The 19,046-nt window shown below is 39.6% G+C and overlaps 1 protein-coding gene across 3 annotated transcripts; it reads right to left on the minus strand.

Moving 5' to 3' along the window:
• Nucleotides 1-1,102: 1,102 nt before the first annotated feature.
• Nucleotides 1,103-16,782, minus strand: LOC117317761 (zinc finger protein 62-like). 3 transcript variants are annotated; one of them, XM_033872681.1, is made up of 3 exons: nt 16,673-16,782; nt 15,223-15,278; nt 1,103-5,667 (listed from the first exon to the last, which is right to left on the minus strand). In XM_033872681.1, the coding sequence occupies exon 3, from the start codon at nt 5,506-5,508 to the stop codon at nt 1,309-1,311; it is 4,200 nt and encodes a 1,399-aa protein (XP_033728572.1). In that variant the 5' UTR covers nt 5,509-5,667; nt 15,223-15,278; nt 16,673-16,782; the 3' UTR covers nt 1,103-1,308. The 3 variants fall into 3 exon arrangements, with proteins under 3 accessions (XP_033728572.1, XP_033728570.1, XP_033728573.1); XM_033872679.1 differs by having other exon boundaries at nt 15,219-15,278; XM_033872682.1 differs by having other exon boundaries at nt 15,219-15,278; nt 16,622-16,782.
• Between the last annotated feature and the right edge of the window lie 2,264 nt (nt 16,783-19,046).

The following is a 19,046-nucleotide window of genomic DNA, read 5'->3' on the forward strand; positions in this document are numbered from 1 at the left end:
CATTGTCAAAATCCAAGATGGCTGCCTGTCGGCCATGCTGTTTTCCGATTGGTTTCAAAATGCAATATGCTTAACTAGGCAGCGAGGCGAACCTACATATGAAATTTGAGAAAGATTCATTCAGTACTTTCTGAGAAATTGTGGAAACAAACTTCAATTGACAAAATCCAAGATGGCTGCCTGTCGGCCATGTTGTTTTCCGATTGGTCTCAAAATGCAATATGCATAACAAGGCACCAAGGGAAACCTACATATGAAATTTGAGAAAGATCCCTTAAGTACTTTCTGAGAAATAGTGATAACAAACTTCAATTATCAAAATCCAAGATGGCTGTCTGTCGGCCATGTTGTTTTCCGATTGGTCTCAAAATGCAATATGCATAACTAAGCACCAAGGGGAACCTACATATGAAATTTCAGAAAGATCCCTTCAGCGTTTTCTGAGAAATAGCGATAACAAGAATTGTTGATTTGAATAGCCCACCATATGATGATGGTGGGCTAAAAACTAACTTTGCTGCTATATATTGACAAGGTCAGGTCCGTTTATAGATTCCGAAGGATTCTCTTGTGAAAGGTTCATTAGCAACTTCAATAACGGCAACAACTTTTGAGATTGATGTTGTTTATCATAGAAAACACAAAAATAAGGAAAATTAATAATAGTTTTGAAAACTGTTACGTTTCATGAAAATAAGAGCCCATAGTCTACTTACCTGAAAATTCAAATCTAATACCTCACTTTGAAATTAGGTTATTGATTTGAATAGACTTAGCCATCCATACTATACCTAGAGATTTCATTGGGTAAAAATTAAGAAGGCCCCATTAGAGAAAATTGTTGATGCTGGACGGACGACGGACACATCGCCACGGCGCATGTTCACTTGCTCTCTTGGCAGATGAAGCAAAAACAATTATAAAGCTAATAATTTTCACGAATTCCTGTTGTACTTTTGTAATAAATCATGCTTATATACATGCATACAAATTTCAATATTGCAACCTTTTAAAATATTGCAACTCAATTAGATACCTAACCTTGAAGAAGCACCTTACATCTAAACATTCTTTTTCGCATCAGCAATAAGAAATGCAGCCAATGTGTTTGATGTTTATTACTGACTGGTATCACGTGCTCGTAAATAGACTTTTAAGAATGTATAAATTTACATTAGCATTTACGCTTTAATTCGACAGATTAAAAAATGACGGAAGAAATCTAAATTTTGGATGAAAGACAAGACACCAGTATATGGACAGGTACCCTTATCATTTTACTTAATGTTAAACTGCTGAATGACTTATTTATGAAGTACTTCTTAGTGTGCTGTCTTTCATTCTAATTTTCTTCAATTTGGATTTAAATGACGGTTTATTTGTCTCGTTGTGGTGTTTACGTATATGTTTGTTCAAATCAGATTGTTTCCAAAAATCAGCTCCACACTCTGTGCATATCAACTCTACCGGATCTGGTATGACTGTAGAATGACTGTTTTCATGGAGTTCCAGTTTTTGTTGATTCACGAATGTTTTACCACAGATAGAACATGCATATGTTGGTTTTATGGCGTCACATTCATCCATATCCTGTTCCGTTTTGATTTCTGGCTGGTAACTCTCAGAAGAGGTATCAAGCGCTGATATGGCACCAGAGCTTCTCTGAACCACATTGGCTTCGCCAATATCCGTCTCTGTTTCACTATAACCTGTTGAAATAGGTTCTGTCGAGCTAACGTTTGTCTCGGTTTCAGGGTATCCAACAGAAATAGGTTCCGTTTTTATAAAACTGCAATCTTGGTCGTAAAAATCGTGCGTAGAATTCTTACAATCGTAGCTTTCATTCATAGTATCTGGTAACGCTACATCACTGTCTATATTTCCTGCCTCTACTTCCGAACTTAAGAGTGTTTGTTCCTTTTCAAAGATATCGGACGATTCCATTGAGTCTTTCTCCTTCATTTGTTTTTTCTTTTTAGCTGATCTAGACGAGTTCTTTTTTATTTCGACTTTTTTCTTTGTCTGACCTTCGTCAAATGTGTGTGGTGATTTATTTTGCTCGACTAGGTCTTTCATTCTCCCCAATGTTTCACCGCTGCATTTTGATTTTTTCCCTTTTGGGTTTTCGTGACTTTCTTCATGACTAGCTAAACTACCCTTGTTAATATATCTCTTTCCACATATTGAGCAGCTATAAGGTCGTGCTTTGTCATGCACGGCTGAATGTGCCCATCTTTGAACTCCGGAAGAAAACACTTGATTGCAGTATTTGCAAGGAAACTGTTTCCCCGACTGCTCGAGCGTATTTTGTTCGGGTTTTTTTCTTGTCTCTGGTGCAGAAAGATTGTTGCTACTAGTCGTGTCCAACACGCTTCCATCTGTTAAGTGAGACTCCACATGAGAGGATAACGAAGTAGCTGAACGGTAACGTTTGCAACAAATCTGACACTTGAAAGGATTGGCGATAGGATGATCGGTCATGTGTGTACTTAGTTCATCTTTGTCTGTGAATTCGTTACTGCAAATTCCACACGTGTATGTCTTTGAATCTAGGTGTATTGTTTGGTGTTCTTCTAGACTTTGAAGGGAATCGAAGCGATTGCTGCAGACATCACAAACATCAGTCTGTCCGTTGAAGTGGACAGAGCTAACGTGAGAAAGGATGCTGGCTATATCCTTAAACGTGGTGTTACAGATACTGCAACCAAAGGCATCCGGCTCACAGTGGCCTTTTCGGTGCCGCTGAAACAAGCATGAATCCTTGAATGTCTTTTTACAACGTTTGCACTCGAACGTTTTTTCTGCACTGTGTGTAAGTAAATGAGACTTGAGACCACTTTTCTGTCGAAATGCTTTAGGACATTTGTCACAAACGTAAGGTCTCTCACCAGAATGTACCATGCTGTGAGCTTTCAGGGCTGACGAGGACATACATCCATGTCCACAAGTATCACACTTGTACGGCTCTTTTCCTGCATGTTTCATCATGTGTTTTTTCAACATATTGTTGTAGGCAAACATTGCACCACAAACAATGCACTGGTGAATGTTCATCTGCAGATTCATCGTATCTTCCATTTCAGTAAACTGCATGCCTGTATTTGATTGTTTCGCACTTGTGCATTTAGTACTTGTAGACTTGTTTGGTATGGCCACTTTCGTCAGTTTTTTAACAGAAATGCAAAACGGTGTTCCAGTATTCGTAGTTCCGGAAGTTTGTAATTGAGACCCATCAATACTCCCCTGTTTTCGAAGTTTCTCGAAGACATTAGAATCAGAAAAACTGTTAACAATTTCTCCGCTTTTCCCATACAAATCATCTCTGCAATTGATATCCATTCCAATACCTAAATTTTCCGTGTTTTCCTCAATATCAGGTTCCTGTTTGATAGTGACTGAATCAGCTTTCACTGCGAGCGATTCCAAATTCTCTTCCTCAGATGTATTCTTCATACGGATTTTCAGTTGATCAAGATAGACATTCGAACTTGAAAGTTCAACATTACTGTCAAGTTTTCGAGATTCCGTAGTATTATCGTTCTCTCTATTGCTTTCTTGAAAATCAGTTACGTTCCTTTCATCATAAGCGTCCATCTTCTGTATCTCTTTCTTTGAACTAATGGCATCACCAGTATTATCTATCACTTTATTTTCATAGTTACTGAATAAACTGTAAGGCACTGGATGTTGTCTCATATGTATTCGTAGTCGATCTTTTGCTCTGAAGCCCTTGTCACAAACGGGACAAGTGTATGAAATTTCCCCAGTATGAACGCGTAAATGACTTTCGAGTGTATCTTCGTGAAAAAACTGTTTTAAGCAATGTGGACAGTTGTAGCGTTTAGTGAATGAATGGGTTTGCATATGGTTTCTTAGTTGTGTCAACACAATGAATTTATCACCACAATGACAACATCTGTATGGCTTGGCCTCGGGGTGAATGTCTAAATGCTTCATCAAGTCTTCTTTACTGTCCACAATTTCTTCACATATACCACAACTGACTTCTTCATACTGACCGTCATGCAAAGTCTTGTGAATCTTGAGATCGTCAGTATTAGCAAACCGTCTACTACAGATATCGCAAAAACATCGTCTGTCAACAAAATGGGACTCCATCACGTGGTTTCCAATTTCAGCGAAATCTTTTGCCACAAAAGCACACATGCTGCAGCCGAATGGTGACAAACCTACATCAGATAAGTTCTCATTTTCCCCAGTTATTGATGTTGGTTCGATTTTTACGGGCAGATTTGAAACATCCTGTGCTTTCTTTGTAAGCGTATGGTTTGCATTGTGTTCTTTAAGTTCCTTTTTTAGTTTCATCTTCTCGCCACAAACTCCACACTTGTACCGTTTGTCAGATGTGTGTACTCGACTGTGGACGTCATGACTGAACTGTGTCATAAAACCAAGCTTACAGTGCTTACATTTGAAGGGCAAATCGCCAGTGTGTTTACGCATATGCTTCTTGAAAACACTTTCATATGTAAAAATATCGTGACATTCTGGACATTTAAAAATCTTAACGTGAAGATTCTTGGACGTTCCTTTAATGTTTAAAGTATTGCCTTCAAGATTTTCAAATGAAAATGGCGTTTTACCATTCATTTCTGTATTTTCTGTCTCCTTTGTTTTCTCTTTCTGGTCGATGTAATAACTTGGTGTGTATTCCTCTTCTGTGTTCGTGTCGATGGGCACACTGTCTTCATCAAGATCATCCACCTTGTCCATATGGAATTCATCACCAAACTTGTTATACAATTTTCCAGTGGCATTTCTCTTCACTCTTTTGCTACTTGAGGCAATTTCAATCATGGTATTTTTCCGTTTCTTTTGATGTTCCTCGCTCTGATGAACCATGCTTGTACTAGAATCATCATCCATATCATTACTTTTCAGTAAGTAATCCCCAAACACGTCATTTTCCACACCATTGTCATTTATATCATCATCATCTGTCAGTGGTTCCTGTTTGATAACAAGAGACACATTGTCTTGGGAACTTTCAGATTGAGCAGAATTTACACCAAGGTCAGATTCAGTTTTAATCGATGATGTAATCATTCCAGGAAAAACGGTTTGTGAATTTGTTTGATAGTATGAGTCCACAGCTTCTTCGTCATCAGAAACAGGCTCCTTTTTCATGTCAGTCACTGACAGATCGGTTGAAACATTCTGTCCAAACCTCTCAGAAAAAACTATGTTATCACCCGCATTGATAAGAGATGGAGTTGTAATTTTACTTTCATTACCAGACGTGGAACGTCCATCTGCTGAAGATTCTGACATAGATGCACTACTGAACATGACGTCATTTTTAAACTGAACAGATTCAAATCCATGGCCAATTGGTGAAGCACTTCTTCCATTCATAAAACTTTCTGCCATGCTAATTTTAGTCAAATCTTTTTCCTTATATACTTGTGATTTCGATAATCCCTGAAGTCTTTGACGTTCTTGAATAAGAAAGCTAACAGAATTGTTATACGATTTTGAGATATCCATATCGGCACCCCAACCACACTACTTCCTGGGTAGCACTCATGTGATATGTACAAATGTTGCTGTTGGTCTCTAGATAAAGTTTACTGGAGCGTTGGGATCAGGTTCCACGTGCATGTTATGGTTGGGATCAGGTTCCACGTGCATGTTATGGTTATCAGTCTGAAAAACAAAACAAAAAACAAGTTAATTAAGTAATCAGTGATGAATCAAGGTCATGAATGTCGTAGAATTTCATGTAAGTTAAATCGTGTGTAGCTTCTCATGCTGTAGTGTTATGGTGTGAATATGGATACAATTGCAATATATCCATGGTTTATGATATTCACCGTACACAACATTTGCAATGACAGACAGATATAAAGTGATAACTATATATTCTGTTCCCATTTACTAGGTACTGAAGACTTTAACAATGATTTTCTCCAACTAAATGGTGATGTGACAAAAATCAGGTTATATTGACATTTGACTACATATCTACCATACATGTATATTCTAAACAAGATGGGATGTTGTGACCTTGGACTATGACGCAATGGACTTCATATTTGTCACATGATTTCGTGTTCAATATTGACAACTGTTAAAAAGTGCTGATTAATGTCATCATTTTTTTTACCAGAAAAAGGAAGCAAACTTTACCAATGTGAACATGTGTTTCATCAAACACTTAAGATAAAGACTAAATGGCAAAACGCAAACCAAGTTCTGTTATTGAACAAATATACCCTTTTAATTTCCTGTGAAGGTAGGTAAGTTTGACACATGGTTGTTTAAGTTGTGCAGGACATTGTAGGGTGAAACGTGGCTCATTTTCAAGCTGTTCGGGATAGTGTAAGGGGATACATGATACATGGTTATTAAAGTTGTGAGGCGTGATGTTGGGTGACACATGGTTGTGTAAGTTGTAAAGGGTTGTGTAGGGTTACACATGGTTGTGTAAGTTGGAAAGGGTTGCGTAGGGTTACACATGGTTGTGTAAGTTGTAAAGGGTTGCGTAGGGTTACACATGATTGTGTACGTTGTGAGGGGTTGTGTAGGGTTACACATTATTGTGTATGTTGTGAGGGGTTGTGTAGGGTTACACATGATTGTGTATGTTGTGAGAGGTTTGTAGGGTTACACATGGTTGTGGATGGTGTGAGGGGTTGTGTAGGGTGACACATGGTTGTGTATGTTGTGAGGGGTTGTGTAGGGCTACACATGGTTGTGTAGGGAGACACATGGTTGTGTTTGTTGTGAGGGGTTGTGTAGGATTACACATGGTTGTGGATGGTGTGAGGGGTCGTGTAGGGTGATGCATGGTTGTGTATGGTGTGAGGGGTTGTGTAGGGTGACACATGTTTGTGTATGTTGTGAGGGGTTGTGTAGGGCTACACATGGCTGTGTAGGGTGACACATGGTTGTGTTTGTTGTGAGGGGTTGTGTAGGTGACACATGGTTGTGTATGGTGTTAGGGGTTGTGTAGGGTTACACATGGCTGTGTATGTTGTGAGGGGTTGTGTAGGGTTACACATGGTTGTGTATGGTGTTAGGGGTTGTGTAGGGTTACACATGGTTGTGTATGTTGTGAGGGGTTGTGTAGGGTTACACATGGTGTATGTTGTGAGGGGCTGTGTAGAGTTACACATGGTTGTGTATGTTGTGAGGGGTTGTGTAGGGTGGCACATGGTTGTGTATGTTGTGAGGGGTTGTGTAGGGTTACACATGGTTTATGTTGTGAGGGGTTGTGTAGGGTTACACATGGTTGTGTATGTTGTGAGGGGTTGTGAAGGGTTACACATGGTTGTGTATGGTGTGAAGGGTTGTGTAGGGTTACAAATGGTTTATGTTGTGAGGTGTTGTGTAGGGTGGCACATGGTTGTGTATGTTGTGAGGGGTTGTGTAGGGTGACACATGGTTGTGTATGTTGTGAGGGGTTGTGTAGGGTTACACATGGTTTATGTTGTGAGGGGTTGTGTAGGGTTACACATGGTTGTGTATGGTGTTAGGGGTTGTGTAGGGTTACACATGGTTTATGTTGTGAGGTGTTGTGTAGGGTTACACATGGCTGTGTATGTTGTGAGGGGTTGTATAGGGTTACACATGGCTGTGTATGTTGTGAGGGATTGTGTAGGGCGACACATGATTGTGTATGTTGTGAGGGGTTGTGTAGGGTATAACATGGTTATGTATGGTGTGAGGGGTTGCGTAGGGTTACACATGATTGTGTATGTTGTGAGGGGTCGTGTAGGGTAACACATGGTTGTGCATGTTGTGAGGGGTTGTGTAGGGTATAACATGGTTGTGTATGGTGTGAGGGGTTGCGTAGGGTTACACATGATTGTGTATGTTGTGAGGGGTCGTGTAGGGTTACACATGGTTGTGCATGTTGTGAGGGGTTGTGTAGGGTGGCACATGATTGTGTATGTTGTGAGGGGTCGTGTAGGGTTACACATGGTTGTGTATGTTGTGAGGGGTTGTGTAGGGTGGCACATGGTTGTGTATGATGTGAGGGGTTGTGTAGGGTGATACATGGTTGTGTATGATGTGAGGGGTTGTGTAGGGTTACACATGGTTTATGTTGTGAGGGGTTGTGTAGGGTGACACATGGTTTTGTTTGTTGTGAGGGGTTGTGTAGGATTACACATGGTTGTGGATGGTGTGAGGGGTCGTGTAGGGTGATGCATGGTTGTGTATGGTGTGAGGGGTTGTGTAGGGTGACACATGGTTGTGTATGTTGTGAGGGGTTATGTAGGGCTACACATGGTTGTGTAGGGTGACACATGGTTGTGTTTGTTGTGAGGGGTTGTGTAGGTGACACATGGTTGTGTATGGTGTTAGGGGTTGTGTAGGGTGACACATGGTTGTGTTTGTTGTGAGGGGTTGTGTAGGTGACACATGGTTGTGTATGTTGTGAGGTGTTGTGTAGGGTTACACATAGCTGTGTATGTTGTGAGTGATTGTGTAGGGTTACACATGGTTGTGTATGTTGTGAGGGGTCATGTAGGGTTACACATGGTTTATGTTGTGAGGGGTTGTGTAGGGTTACACATGGTTGTTTATGTTGTGAGTGATTGTGTAGGGTTACACATGGCTGTGTATGTTGTGAGGGGTTGTGTAGGGTTACACATGGTTGTGTATGTTGTGAGGGGTCATGTAGGGTTACACATGGTTGTGTATGATGTGAGGGGTTGTGTAGGGTTACACATGATTGTGTATGTTGTGAGGGATTGTGTAGGGTTACACATGGTTGTGTATGTTGTGAGGGGTTGTGTAGGGTTACACATGGTTTATGTTGTGAGGGGTTGTGTAGGGTTACAAATGGTTTATGTTGTGAGGTGTTGTGTAGGGTGGCACATGGTTGTGTATGTTGTGGGGGGTTGTGAAGGGTTACACATGGTTGTGTAGGGTGAGACATGGTTTATGTTGTGAGGTGTTGTGTAGGGTTACACATGGTTGTGTATGATGTGAGGGGTTGTGTAGGGTTACACATGGTTGTGTATGGTGTGAGGGGTTGTGTAGGGTTACAAATGGTTTATGTTGTGAGGTGTTGTGTAGGGTGGCACATGGTTGTGTATGTTGTGAGGGGTTGTGTAGGGTGGCACATGGTTGTGTATGGTGTGAGGGGTTGTGTAGGGTTACACATGGTTTATGTTGTGAGGGGTTGTGTAGGGTGACACATGGTTGTGTATGTTGTGAGGGGCTGTGTAGGGTTACACATGGTTGTGTATGGTGTGAGGGGTTGTGTAGGGTAATACATGGTTGTGTATGTTGTGAGGGGTTGTGTAGGGTTACACATGGTTGTGTATGGTGTGAGGGGTTGTGTAGGGTTACACATGGTTGTGTATGTTGTGAGGGGTTGTGTAGGGTTACACATGGTTGTGTATGGTGTGAGGGGTTGTGTAGGGTGACACATGGTTGTGTATGGTGTGAGGGGTTGTGTAGGGTTACACATGGTTGTGTATGGTGTGAGGGGTTGTGTAGGGTTATACATGGTTGTGTATGGTGTGAGGGGTTGTGTAGGGTAATACATGGTTGTTTATGTTGTGAGGGGTTGTGTAGGGTTACACATGGTTGTGTATGGTGTGAGGGGTTGTGTAGGGTACACATGGTTGTGTATGTTGTGAGGGGTTTGTAGGTGGTACACATGGTTGTGTATGTTGTGAGGGGTTGTGTAGGGTTACAAATGGTTGTGTATGTTGTGAGGGGTTGTGTAGGGTGACACATGGTTGTGTATGTTGTGAGGGGTTGTGTAGGGTTACACATGGTTTATGTTGTGAGGGGTTGTGTAGGGTTACACATGGTTGTGTATGTTGTGAGGGGTTGTGTAGGGTTACACATGGTTGTGTATGGTGTGAGGGGTTGTGTAGGGTTACAAATGGTTTATGTTGTGAGGTGTTGTGTAGGGTGGCACATGGTTGTGTATGTTGTGAGGGGTTGTGTAGGGTGACACATGGTTGTGTATGTTGTGAGGGGTTGTGTAGGGTTACACATGGTTTATGTTGTGAGGGGTTGTGTAGGGTTACACATGGTTGTGTATGGTGTTAGGGGTTGTGTAGGGTTACACATGGTTTATGTTGTGAGGTGTTGTGTAGGGTTACACATGGCTGTGTATGTTGTGAGGGGTTGTATAGGGTTACACATGGCTGTGTATGTTGTGAGGGATTGTGTAGGGCGACACATGATTGTGTATGTTGTGAGGGGTTGTGTAGGGTATAACATGGTTGTGTATGTTGTGAGGTGTTGTGTAGGGTTACACATAGCTGTGTATGTTGTGAGTGATTGTGTAGGGTTACACATGGTTGTGTATGTTGTGAGGGGTCATGTAGGGTTACACATGGTTTATGTTGTGAGGGGTTGTGTAGGGTTACACATGGTTGTTTATGTTGTGAGTGATTGTGTAGGGTTACACATGGCTGTGTATGTTGTGAGGGGTTGTGTAGGGTTACACATGGTTGTGTATGTTGTGAGGGGTCATGTAGGGTTACACATGGTTGTGTATGATGTGAGGGATTGTGTAGGGTTACACATGGCTGTGTATGTTGTGAGGGGTTGTGTAGGGTTACACATGGTTTATGTTGTGAGGGGTTGTGTAGGGTTACAAATGGTTTATGTTGTGAGGTGTTGTGTAGGGTGGCACATGGTTGTGTATGTTGTGAGGGGTTGTGAAGGGTTACACATGGTTGTGTAGGGTGACACATGGTTTATGTTGTGAGGTGTTGTGTAGGGTTACACATGGTTGTGTATGATGTGAGGGGTTGTGTAGGGTTACACATGGTTGTGTATGGTGTGAGGGGTTGTGTAGGGTTACAAATGGTTTATGTTGTGAGGTGTTGTGTAGGGTGGCACATGGTTGTGTATGTTGTGAGGGGTTGTGTAGGGTGGCACATGGTTGTGTATGATGTGAGGGGTTGTGTAGGGTTACACATGGTTTATGTTGTGAGGGGTTGTGTAGGGTTACACATGGTTGTGTATGTTGTGAGGGGTTGTGTAGGGCGACACATGGTTGTGTATGATGTGAGTTTTTGTGTAGGGTTACACATGGTTGTGTAGGGTGACACATGGTTGTGTATGGTGTGAGGGGTTGTGTAGGGTGGCACATTGTTGTGTATGATGTGAGGGGTTGTGTAGGGTTACACATGGTTTATGTTGTGAGGGGTTGTGTAGGGTGACACATGGTTGTGTATGTTGTGAGGGGTTGTGAAGGGTTACACATGGTTGTGTATGGTGTGAGGGGTTGTGTAGGGTTACACATGGTTTATGTTGTGAGGGGTTGTGTAGGGTGACACATGGTTGTGTATGTTGTGAGGGGTTGTGTAGGGCGACACATGGTTGTGTATGATGTGAGTTTTTGTGTAGGGTTACACATGGTTGTGTATGGTTTGAGGGGTTGTGTAGGGTGGCACATGGTTGTGTATGTTGTCAGGGGTTGTATAGGGTTACACATGGCTGTGTATGTTGTGAGTGTTTGTGTAGGGTTAGTTTGGTTTTTATCTTAATGGCCATGGTGATAAAAAAAGTTGCTAATCTTCTGGACGTTACATTGAAAGAAGAACAGAAAACAATTATACAATGTCTCGTGGACAAGACAGGTAGTGTTGTCAACATCGCTACCTTACATGTTATTCCCTTTCAAACTAAATTTTTTTTTTGCGATGCTGTTGTCTTCACTGCCTATCTCTCATACAATGAAGTAAAACCACAGAGGCAGCACACGTTTGTTAACTAAAACATTTATAACTACTATAACTATGAATTTGTTGAAGTGTTCTCGGTGATGCTGGAGTGGGAGAAGCAATATTGTGTACCGTTGCTATGAATCATCCGAATACCTTGGGGATGTCCCGTAAGCGTGTATACTTCCTAAGAATGAAATCACACAGACAATTGCATAGCCAGCGTGCTGATTGGCTGAGATCAAAGGTCATGCTGAGATGACCTCCTTCAGGGAATTCTTAGATCCTGTATTGCAGTGTATTGTAGAGAAGCGGAAATCACAAGTCTTATTCTAATTTAATTGTATCAACAGCTAAGGTCATTTTAGGATGGGGTCTTCCCTCTGCAGGATGCTTTTGTCCGGTGAATGTACGTGTGTTTTGGGAGGCTGGAGTTTCTTTATGTTTGTCTCCTTGTGATAGCATGAAACGGATGTGTTGGGTGGCACATGGATGCGTAACTCATGTGGGTTTTTTCTGGTGAAGGGACAAGATGTTCTGCTTTTATAAGAATACTATCACAGATAACTTATTTTAGTGTCTGTTTGAATAAATATTTTGAACTAATTTTAGGACCATGTTTTCTTGTGTGATGAGATTGGTTTGCAATTTTTGGGGATTGTGATGGGTACTTCCTCAAATCAAGATATTCATACAAACCCCGGGGGAATTCATGAATGTCAAACCTTTGGCAAGCTTCGGGTTGGACATTCCTGAATTCCTCTGGAGTTAAGATTTTTTTTGTCACACCCCAAGGCAGGGAAGTATATTCTATAAGTCTCCAGCACTAATGGTTTCTAAGTACATAGTTTGAATAACATGACATATTTCCCCTTATGTGGCTCCCTAGCTATAATATCAAATTTGCCAATTGTGTGTAACAAGATGTCATTAAAAATTAAACAAACTAAACATTCAACATGACTTGTTTGTATTGGTTCAGTATTGTTTAACATCCTATTCAAAGCTATGATCATTTAAGGAAAGCCTCCCCTGTTTAAGAGATGACCATCAGATAGAAATTGTCTAAATCATGTTACATAAATAAACATGACTTATATATAGATAACAGGATATGGCTATCCACTGTACAGGTAGAGGTGTCATACTGGGTCATGTAATAACCCCTGACTGTAGGGAAGGGTCTGTTCCCAATGGTGACCATATGGTACAGAAGACTTTCTGAGCTAAAGAAAGTAAATTACTAATAATCATTTTAATGAAGAATATAATATTCATACCATTAGATGCAGTAAGTGGTCTAGAATTTATACTACTGTTTTATAATTCAATAGACAACATTATTTAAGTTTAGAAGCTGTGTAGCTTTAACTGAAATGTCCAGTATATGGAAGTCTGTATTTCTAGGGTAACATTTATACTTAATAATGGTTTTATATTATTTCTATATCAGTAGAAAATAGAAGAAGTCCTCTTTAAGATAAACTTTTATATTGATTGTAAATAGTGAAGTTTGTATACAAATGAAACTAGTGTAAGAAATACAAACTGGTCCTGTCAATTAATATCCAGAGATCTCTGTCCTCCGTGAGGGAGGAAGCTGAAGTTATATACAATGTAGTAGGGGCTATGAGCCTGTCAGCTGAAAGGCCGTAATAGTGGACGTAAAATCTCTTAATTGAATTAAATGAATTAATTTAAATTTCATTATTTAAATCAATTTATTAAACCCAAAATAAGGTTATTCAAAAGCAATAGATTCTTCTACAACAATAAGGTGCATCTTCAATAACAATAAGATTCATCAATCATAAGGAGGTTCTCTGTTGTATTCATTCATATTGATTGGATACTTCACTATCATATTAGTATTCAGACTCAGGTTCAGAGTCAGGCTGTGTACAGTATAAGAAGTTCCAAGTATGGATGATGTGTATGGGTGTGAATCAGAACTGTTGGAGAAATATGAACCGGTACATTGACCCAAATAATCATGTTTAGTTACAGTAAAACATGAGGAATGGCGATATTGGACTGTTGTGATATTTTGGTGACAAGATAAATATATATATCTTGTGACATATATATATCTTGTGACACAAGGTAACATCGTGATGAGGCACTGTTACACAATAATTATGTCATTTATGACCGACAACACCAGCTGGTCATAGATGCATGCATGTGGTGAATGTTTGTATATTTTGAAAGGCTGTGATATCCTCATGCTTGCCTCCTTTGGACAGTATGGAATTGATGCCCACTTCATCAGTTCTGAACATGGCTGATAAAGATTCCTATATAATGCGATCCTAGTAAAATACTAGCTGCAATATACATCTAGGCTAGAGAGAACTTCTCGTTAGCTCAATCGATTGGGAGTAAGACTAGAAAGCCAGAGGTCTGGGCTTGAACTAAGTGGAGGCATTGAAACAAATTTAATCTATCATGCTCTCTGTTTCATTTGCACAAATGTAGGGATTTGGAAAATATACTTAGTGTTACCTATAAAACTAATAGCATTGCTGCAAGCTCTGGAAACTAAAGACCAGTTCCTTCCTGGTGGAGGTGTATATATCTAACACTAGTGAACTAAGCCTCTATATATCTTTCAACAAGAGAGAAGTTCTATTTAGCTCAATCAGTTTAGCGTGAGAGTAGTAAGTCTGACGGGACCGTGGTGGCGAAGTGGTTAAGGTGTCCAGACACTTAAATCACTGGCCCTCCACTTCTGGGTTGCAAGTTCGAAACCCACATGTGGCAGATGCCTTGTACTGACCGTAGGTCGGTGGTTTTTCTCCAGGTACTCAAGCTTTCCTCCACCTCTAAAACCAGGCACATCCTTAAATGACCCAGGCCGTTAATAGGACGTTAAACAAAATAAACCAAACCAAAGTCTGAGGTCCCATGTTTGAATCCTAGCAGAGGCATTGAAATAAATTTAATACATTTGTGTATTATACTTACTGCTAAATAATAATAGATATATGTATTAGGATTGTAATACAAGAAAATGTGTGTGGGGTGGATCTTTATGTAATGTAAAAACTTTGGAAAAATAAAAAAAAAATATAAAAAAAAAACCAGCTAAGGTAATTTAAGGACGGCCTCCCCAGTGTGCGAGATGCATGCATGGGGTGTATAAGCATGTGAAATTTTAAGACTGTGGTATGTTTTTGCTTGTCTCCTTATGATAGAGCGAAACTGATGCCGAGTTTGAAGTGCTACCTCAATGAAGCATACTGCCAAAGACCCAGCAGGACCACCCACCAGGTCACATTATCTTCTGACAAATGGTGAACCAGTCGTCCAACTTCCATAAGACTGAGGCAGTGACAAGGGAAATATTAGGAAGAAGAATATTGTTTAGAAAGAGGAGAAAAGATAAGATCCTAATCTAGTCGACTCTTACAGCAGCAGGTACAATTCGTACGCCCAATACCTGCAGGGAATGTGTGTGCATATATATAGGGATGTGCTACTCACATGCACAACAATACACACATGTACACAACAAATGTGCAATAATATGAGAATACTTTAAATACAAACCTACACTTCTCTCTGTGGATCCTTCCTTCACATCTCATTAATTGACAAGAGCTGCACAATCTGGGAGTAAAAAATACAAGTTTAGATGCAGTCTTCCAATTGAAAACTTTTTAGAACAATGCATATTTATGATGATCAGATGAAATACAATGCATGTACCAAAATGTCAACTTACATTAGAACATTCTGTGAAGTCAATAACCACCTCCAAATAGCCATAACAATATAACTATATTTTTCTAAAAAAAGTATGCAATATTGGTTATATTAAGAGTTATTTCCCTTGCAACAGAACTAATGTGAATTTCACGGGTAGCAGAAAGAGAAAATGAACCGACTTAGAGATCAGTATTTTCTTGTAATTTTTTATATCAAAAATACTTCAAAGCTGCATACATTTAACATACCATAGGAAATAGAGATATTCATTAACAGAACATCAGACTTATTACTAATGTAGCGGAACTTGACTGGACTGAACACCATTGGTCAGGTAGCTATAGCTCAATGATTAAAGTGTCCATCTAGAGTTTGTAAGTGCCGAGTTCGAGTCCCGGTCTGGTCACTGCATTTTCCCTCTCCTGTTATGCTAACATCTGCTAACTAACCACCATTCATTGGTGAATTTGTTTTCATTATGTATACAGTTGTATAATTTAATAGCTTCACTAATTTCGTTGAGATTGTTTTTTATTTTTACCTAAAATATTGAAATGTATAAATACATGCACAAAGGAGACCAGGCCAGATCAGACCAGTGCAATCATTGGTACTATTTTAGGGTCATCCATGCACACTGGAGCCCGGCCCCTGAACACGAGATTGACACAACCTCATGATCAGCTACACAATACACAGACACACTAATTCCTCTAAAGATTTTGCTTAGCAGACATGAATTCACCAATTTCTTACCACAATCAGATTCAGCCATAGAGAACAGCACTAGAATTGTAATTATATATAATAGGAGAGGTAAAATGCACAGTAAAATGCACATCCAGACAGGGGTTCGAACTCGGGACCTCTGAGCACTAGCTGGATGCTCTACCAACTGTGCTACCTGGTTGCCAGCGTTCATCCCAGTCCAGTTCAGCTACACTTTTCGCTGCTTTAACGAAGTCTTCGACCCCGAAGACACACGCAAGACCCTATACCACATCAGTGGGTATTTAGTTAGCCGCCATATGTAATAGTAGAGGGAAAATGCACGGCCAGTACGAGAAATAACCCAATAATTCACTATAAATAGCTTATAAAATTGCCATGTCATGCTACATTCCCACTATAAACAAATATCCGCATTGAGCAGTTGAAGCACTGCAGGTGTTACCGTAAACAGAAGACAAAATAGCCCCTATAGAGACACGCCTTCCCATTAGTCCTGCAATAAATAGACTTACTGCGAGTTTGCAAAGTGTATGCAGCATGGTAAAGCAAACACAATTAATTACCATGATGTATGGAATATGCTACGTGTGAATGCAGCTTAGAGAAATCTTCTGCTAAGACGGGATAAATATTAATGTCATATTTCACTACTTCGCCAAAACAACAACGGATGTACTACTATGTTACTAAAATATAAAAGGAGGAGAATTCCGGATATTTTCAGTGAGTCATCGACAAGGTCTTTACACCAATACAATGCGTCGTATTGGCATTGGGTTTTCTTAATTCTTACTGAGCTGTTTAATATCTTATTTAAAAAAAAGGACTACTACATATATCAAATACCATAACAGGGATGACCGCGTGTCTGTTGTTTTTTTTCAGCAATATATTACTGTATACATTCCCACTGCCATTGTCATATATTTTCGTTAGATTCGGGATGAGCGTGGACATCTATATTGTGCATGTTATTAATCATTTTTTAGACGTATATATCAAGATTCTGACGATCACTTACTAAAAAAACAGACATCTTGAATCTAACATTTTGCATAATGCTTACATGTAATGTGCTGTCAGTGGACAGCACTTTACTGCTAATCATAGTTATACCTGTATGATGTTATATGTAACTTTTATTTGCTTCGTGTGAAAGCTTTGTCACTTTTTTATGATATCGCTTGAAATATTTGAAATAACGTTCAATAACCGAAATTCTTCAGACAATACAATCTATACAGAGAGGATATCTAAAAGTGTCTTTGTAATACCAGAGACCTATAGTATATAGGTATCTGGTAATACCAAATAAATTTCACTCGTGTGGCTAATATTTGTATATCAAAATGTTAGCCACGCAGGAATGAAAAATATCAAAATATTAGCCATACCAGAGACCTATATACTAGTATATAGGTCTCTGGCCATACGAGGGAAATTTATTTGGTGTTACTGAAGATATTAGTTTAGTTTAAATCGTATTTTATTTGTGATTCGATACAACATGTAGTACAGCAACATAAATGAAAATGATCGGATTCAGAAACAAGTACAGTGTACTTATATTAATCTGTCTCCATAAGTTGTAACATATTGGCAAAATGACGGTACTGACAAAGTGGACTACATTATTTAATACAGGTAGTGAGGGGTGCGGGGAGGGGAGGAAAGCGTGTGGGGTTGAGAAGAGGAAACTGTTACATGGATTTACCGATAGGATTAATTTGTTAATATATATATATATGTATATAAATATATTTGCACATGTATTAACCGAAATAATTGTATTACAACCTTACAACCTTACAACCTTATATCGGTAACCAGGTCTGCGGTATGGAATCGTATGGTGTTTTCGGTGCGTATAGATATTGCGCATATAAAAAGCACACATTATAAGAATGTGATGTTAGACGTGTACCAGTGACTCTAGAATCTTTTAGAAAGCATAATAAACGTTTGAACAATATCAAAGATATTTTCGTTATACTGGTCTGGCATATCAGGGTTACCATATAATAAAATGTTAACATTGTAGTCGGGAGGTAAGTTTCTAAACCATTGAATTCTGATGTGCTGGTAGTTTGGATAGTGAAGAAGGAAGTGCTCTGTAGTTTCGTCAGATAAGTTGCATGAACACAGGGGACTGTCAACTAGATTGCGTATGTATATAAATGACTGTTCAGAGAACTACAATGCATCCTGAGTCGTGCGTGGTGAATCTGACTGTGTCTAGTTTTACAACGATAGTAATATAGGGGTACGGTTTCAGTGCCAGCATTGAGGAATTTTTTAAGATTAATAATAGAGGGGTTAGTTTTTATGACCTCAGGTAGTGCGTTCCACAGAACAACAGAAGAGGGAAGGAAAGAGTCTTTGAAGAGATTAGTTCGGCAGGGAATTAATTTGAAGGAGTCGGCTCTTCTTGTGTTGTAGGAGTGGATATTGGAGTGGCGAGCTGGAAGTAAGTTTGTTAAGTAGGTAGGACATTGGTCATGAACCATTTGATGAAATTTAATAATTTTATGTTTTCTTCTTCTGTTAACAAGAGTATCTAAACCAGACTATAAATATAGGCGGTCGTGACTTGTAAGTTTTGTAGCCCCGGTAATGATCCTAGCAGCCTCAAGTTGTATACTTTCCAATAATTTACTTTGGCCTAATGTTATATTGTCCCAGACAATGTCTCCATATTCTAGTAAAGGTCTAATAAATGAACAGTATAAAGTTTGAAGGGATTTCCGATCAATGCCAAATTTGAGATTTCTAAGGACAGCTAGTTTTTTAGAGGCTTTACTTATAATGTGCTGTAAATGATCAGTCCAGTTTCCGTTAGCTGAGAGTGTGATACCTAGATGTGTGTGTGAGGTGACTTCCGTAAGTATGGTATTATTCATGAATAGGGAGGGGTGGATCGGTTTGTTAGTTTTTATG

This window comes from Pecten maximus, chromosome 19, assembly GCF_902652985.1.
Source record: "Pecten maximus chromosome 19, xPecMax1.1, whole genome shotgun sequence".
Lineage (NCBI taxonomy): Eukaryota > Metazoa > Mollusca > Bivalvia > Pectinida > Pectinidae > Pecten > Pecten maximus.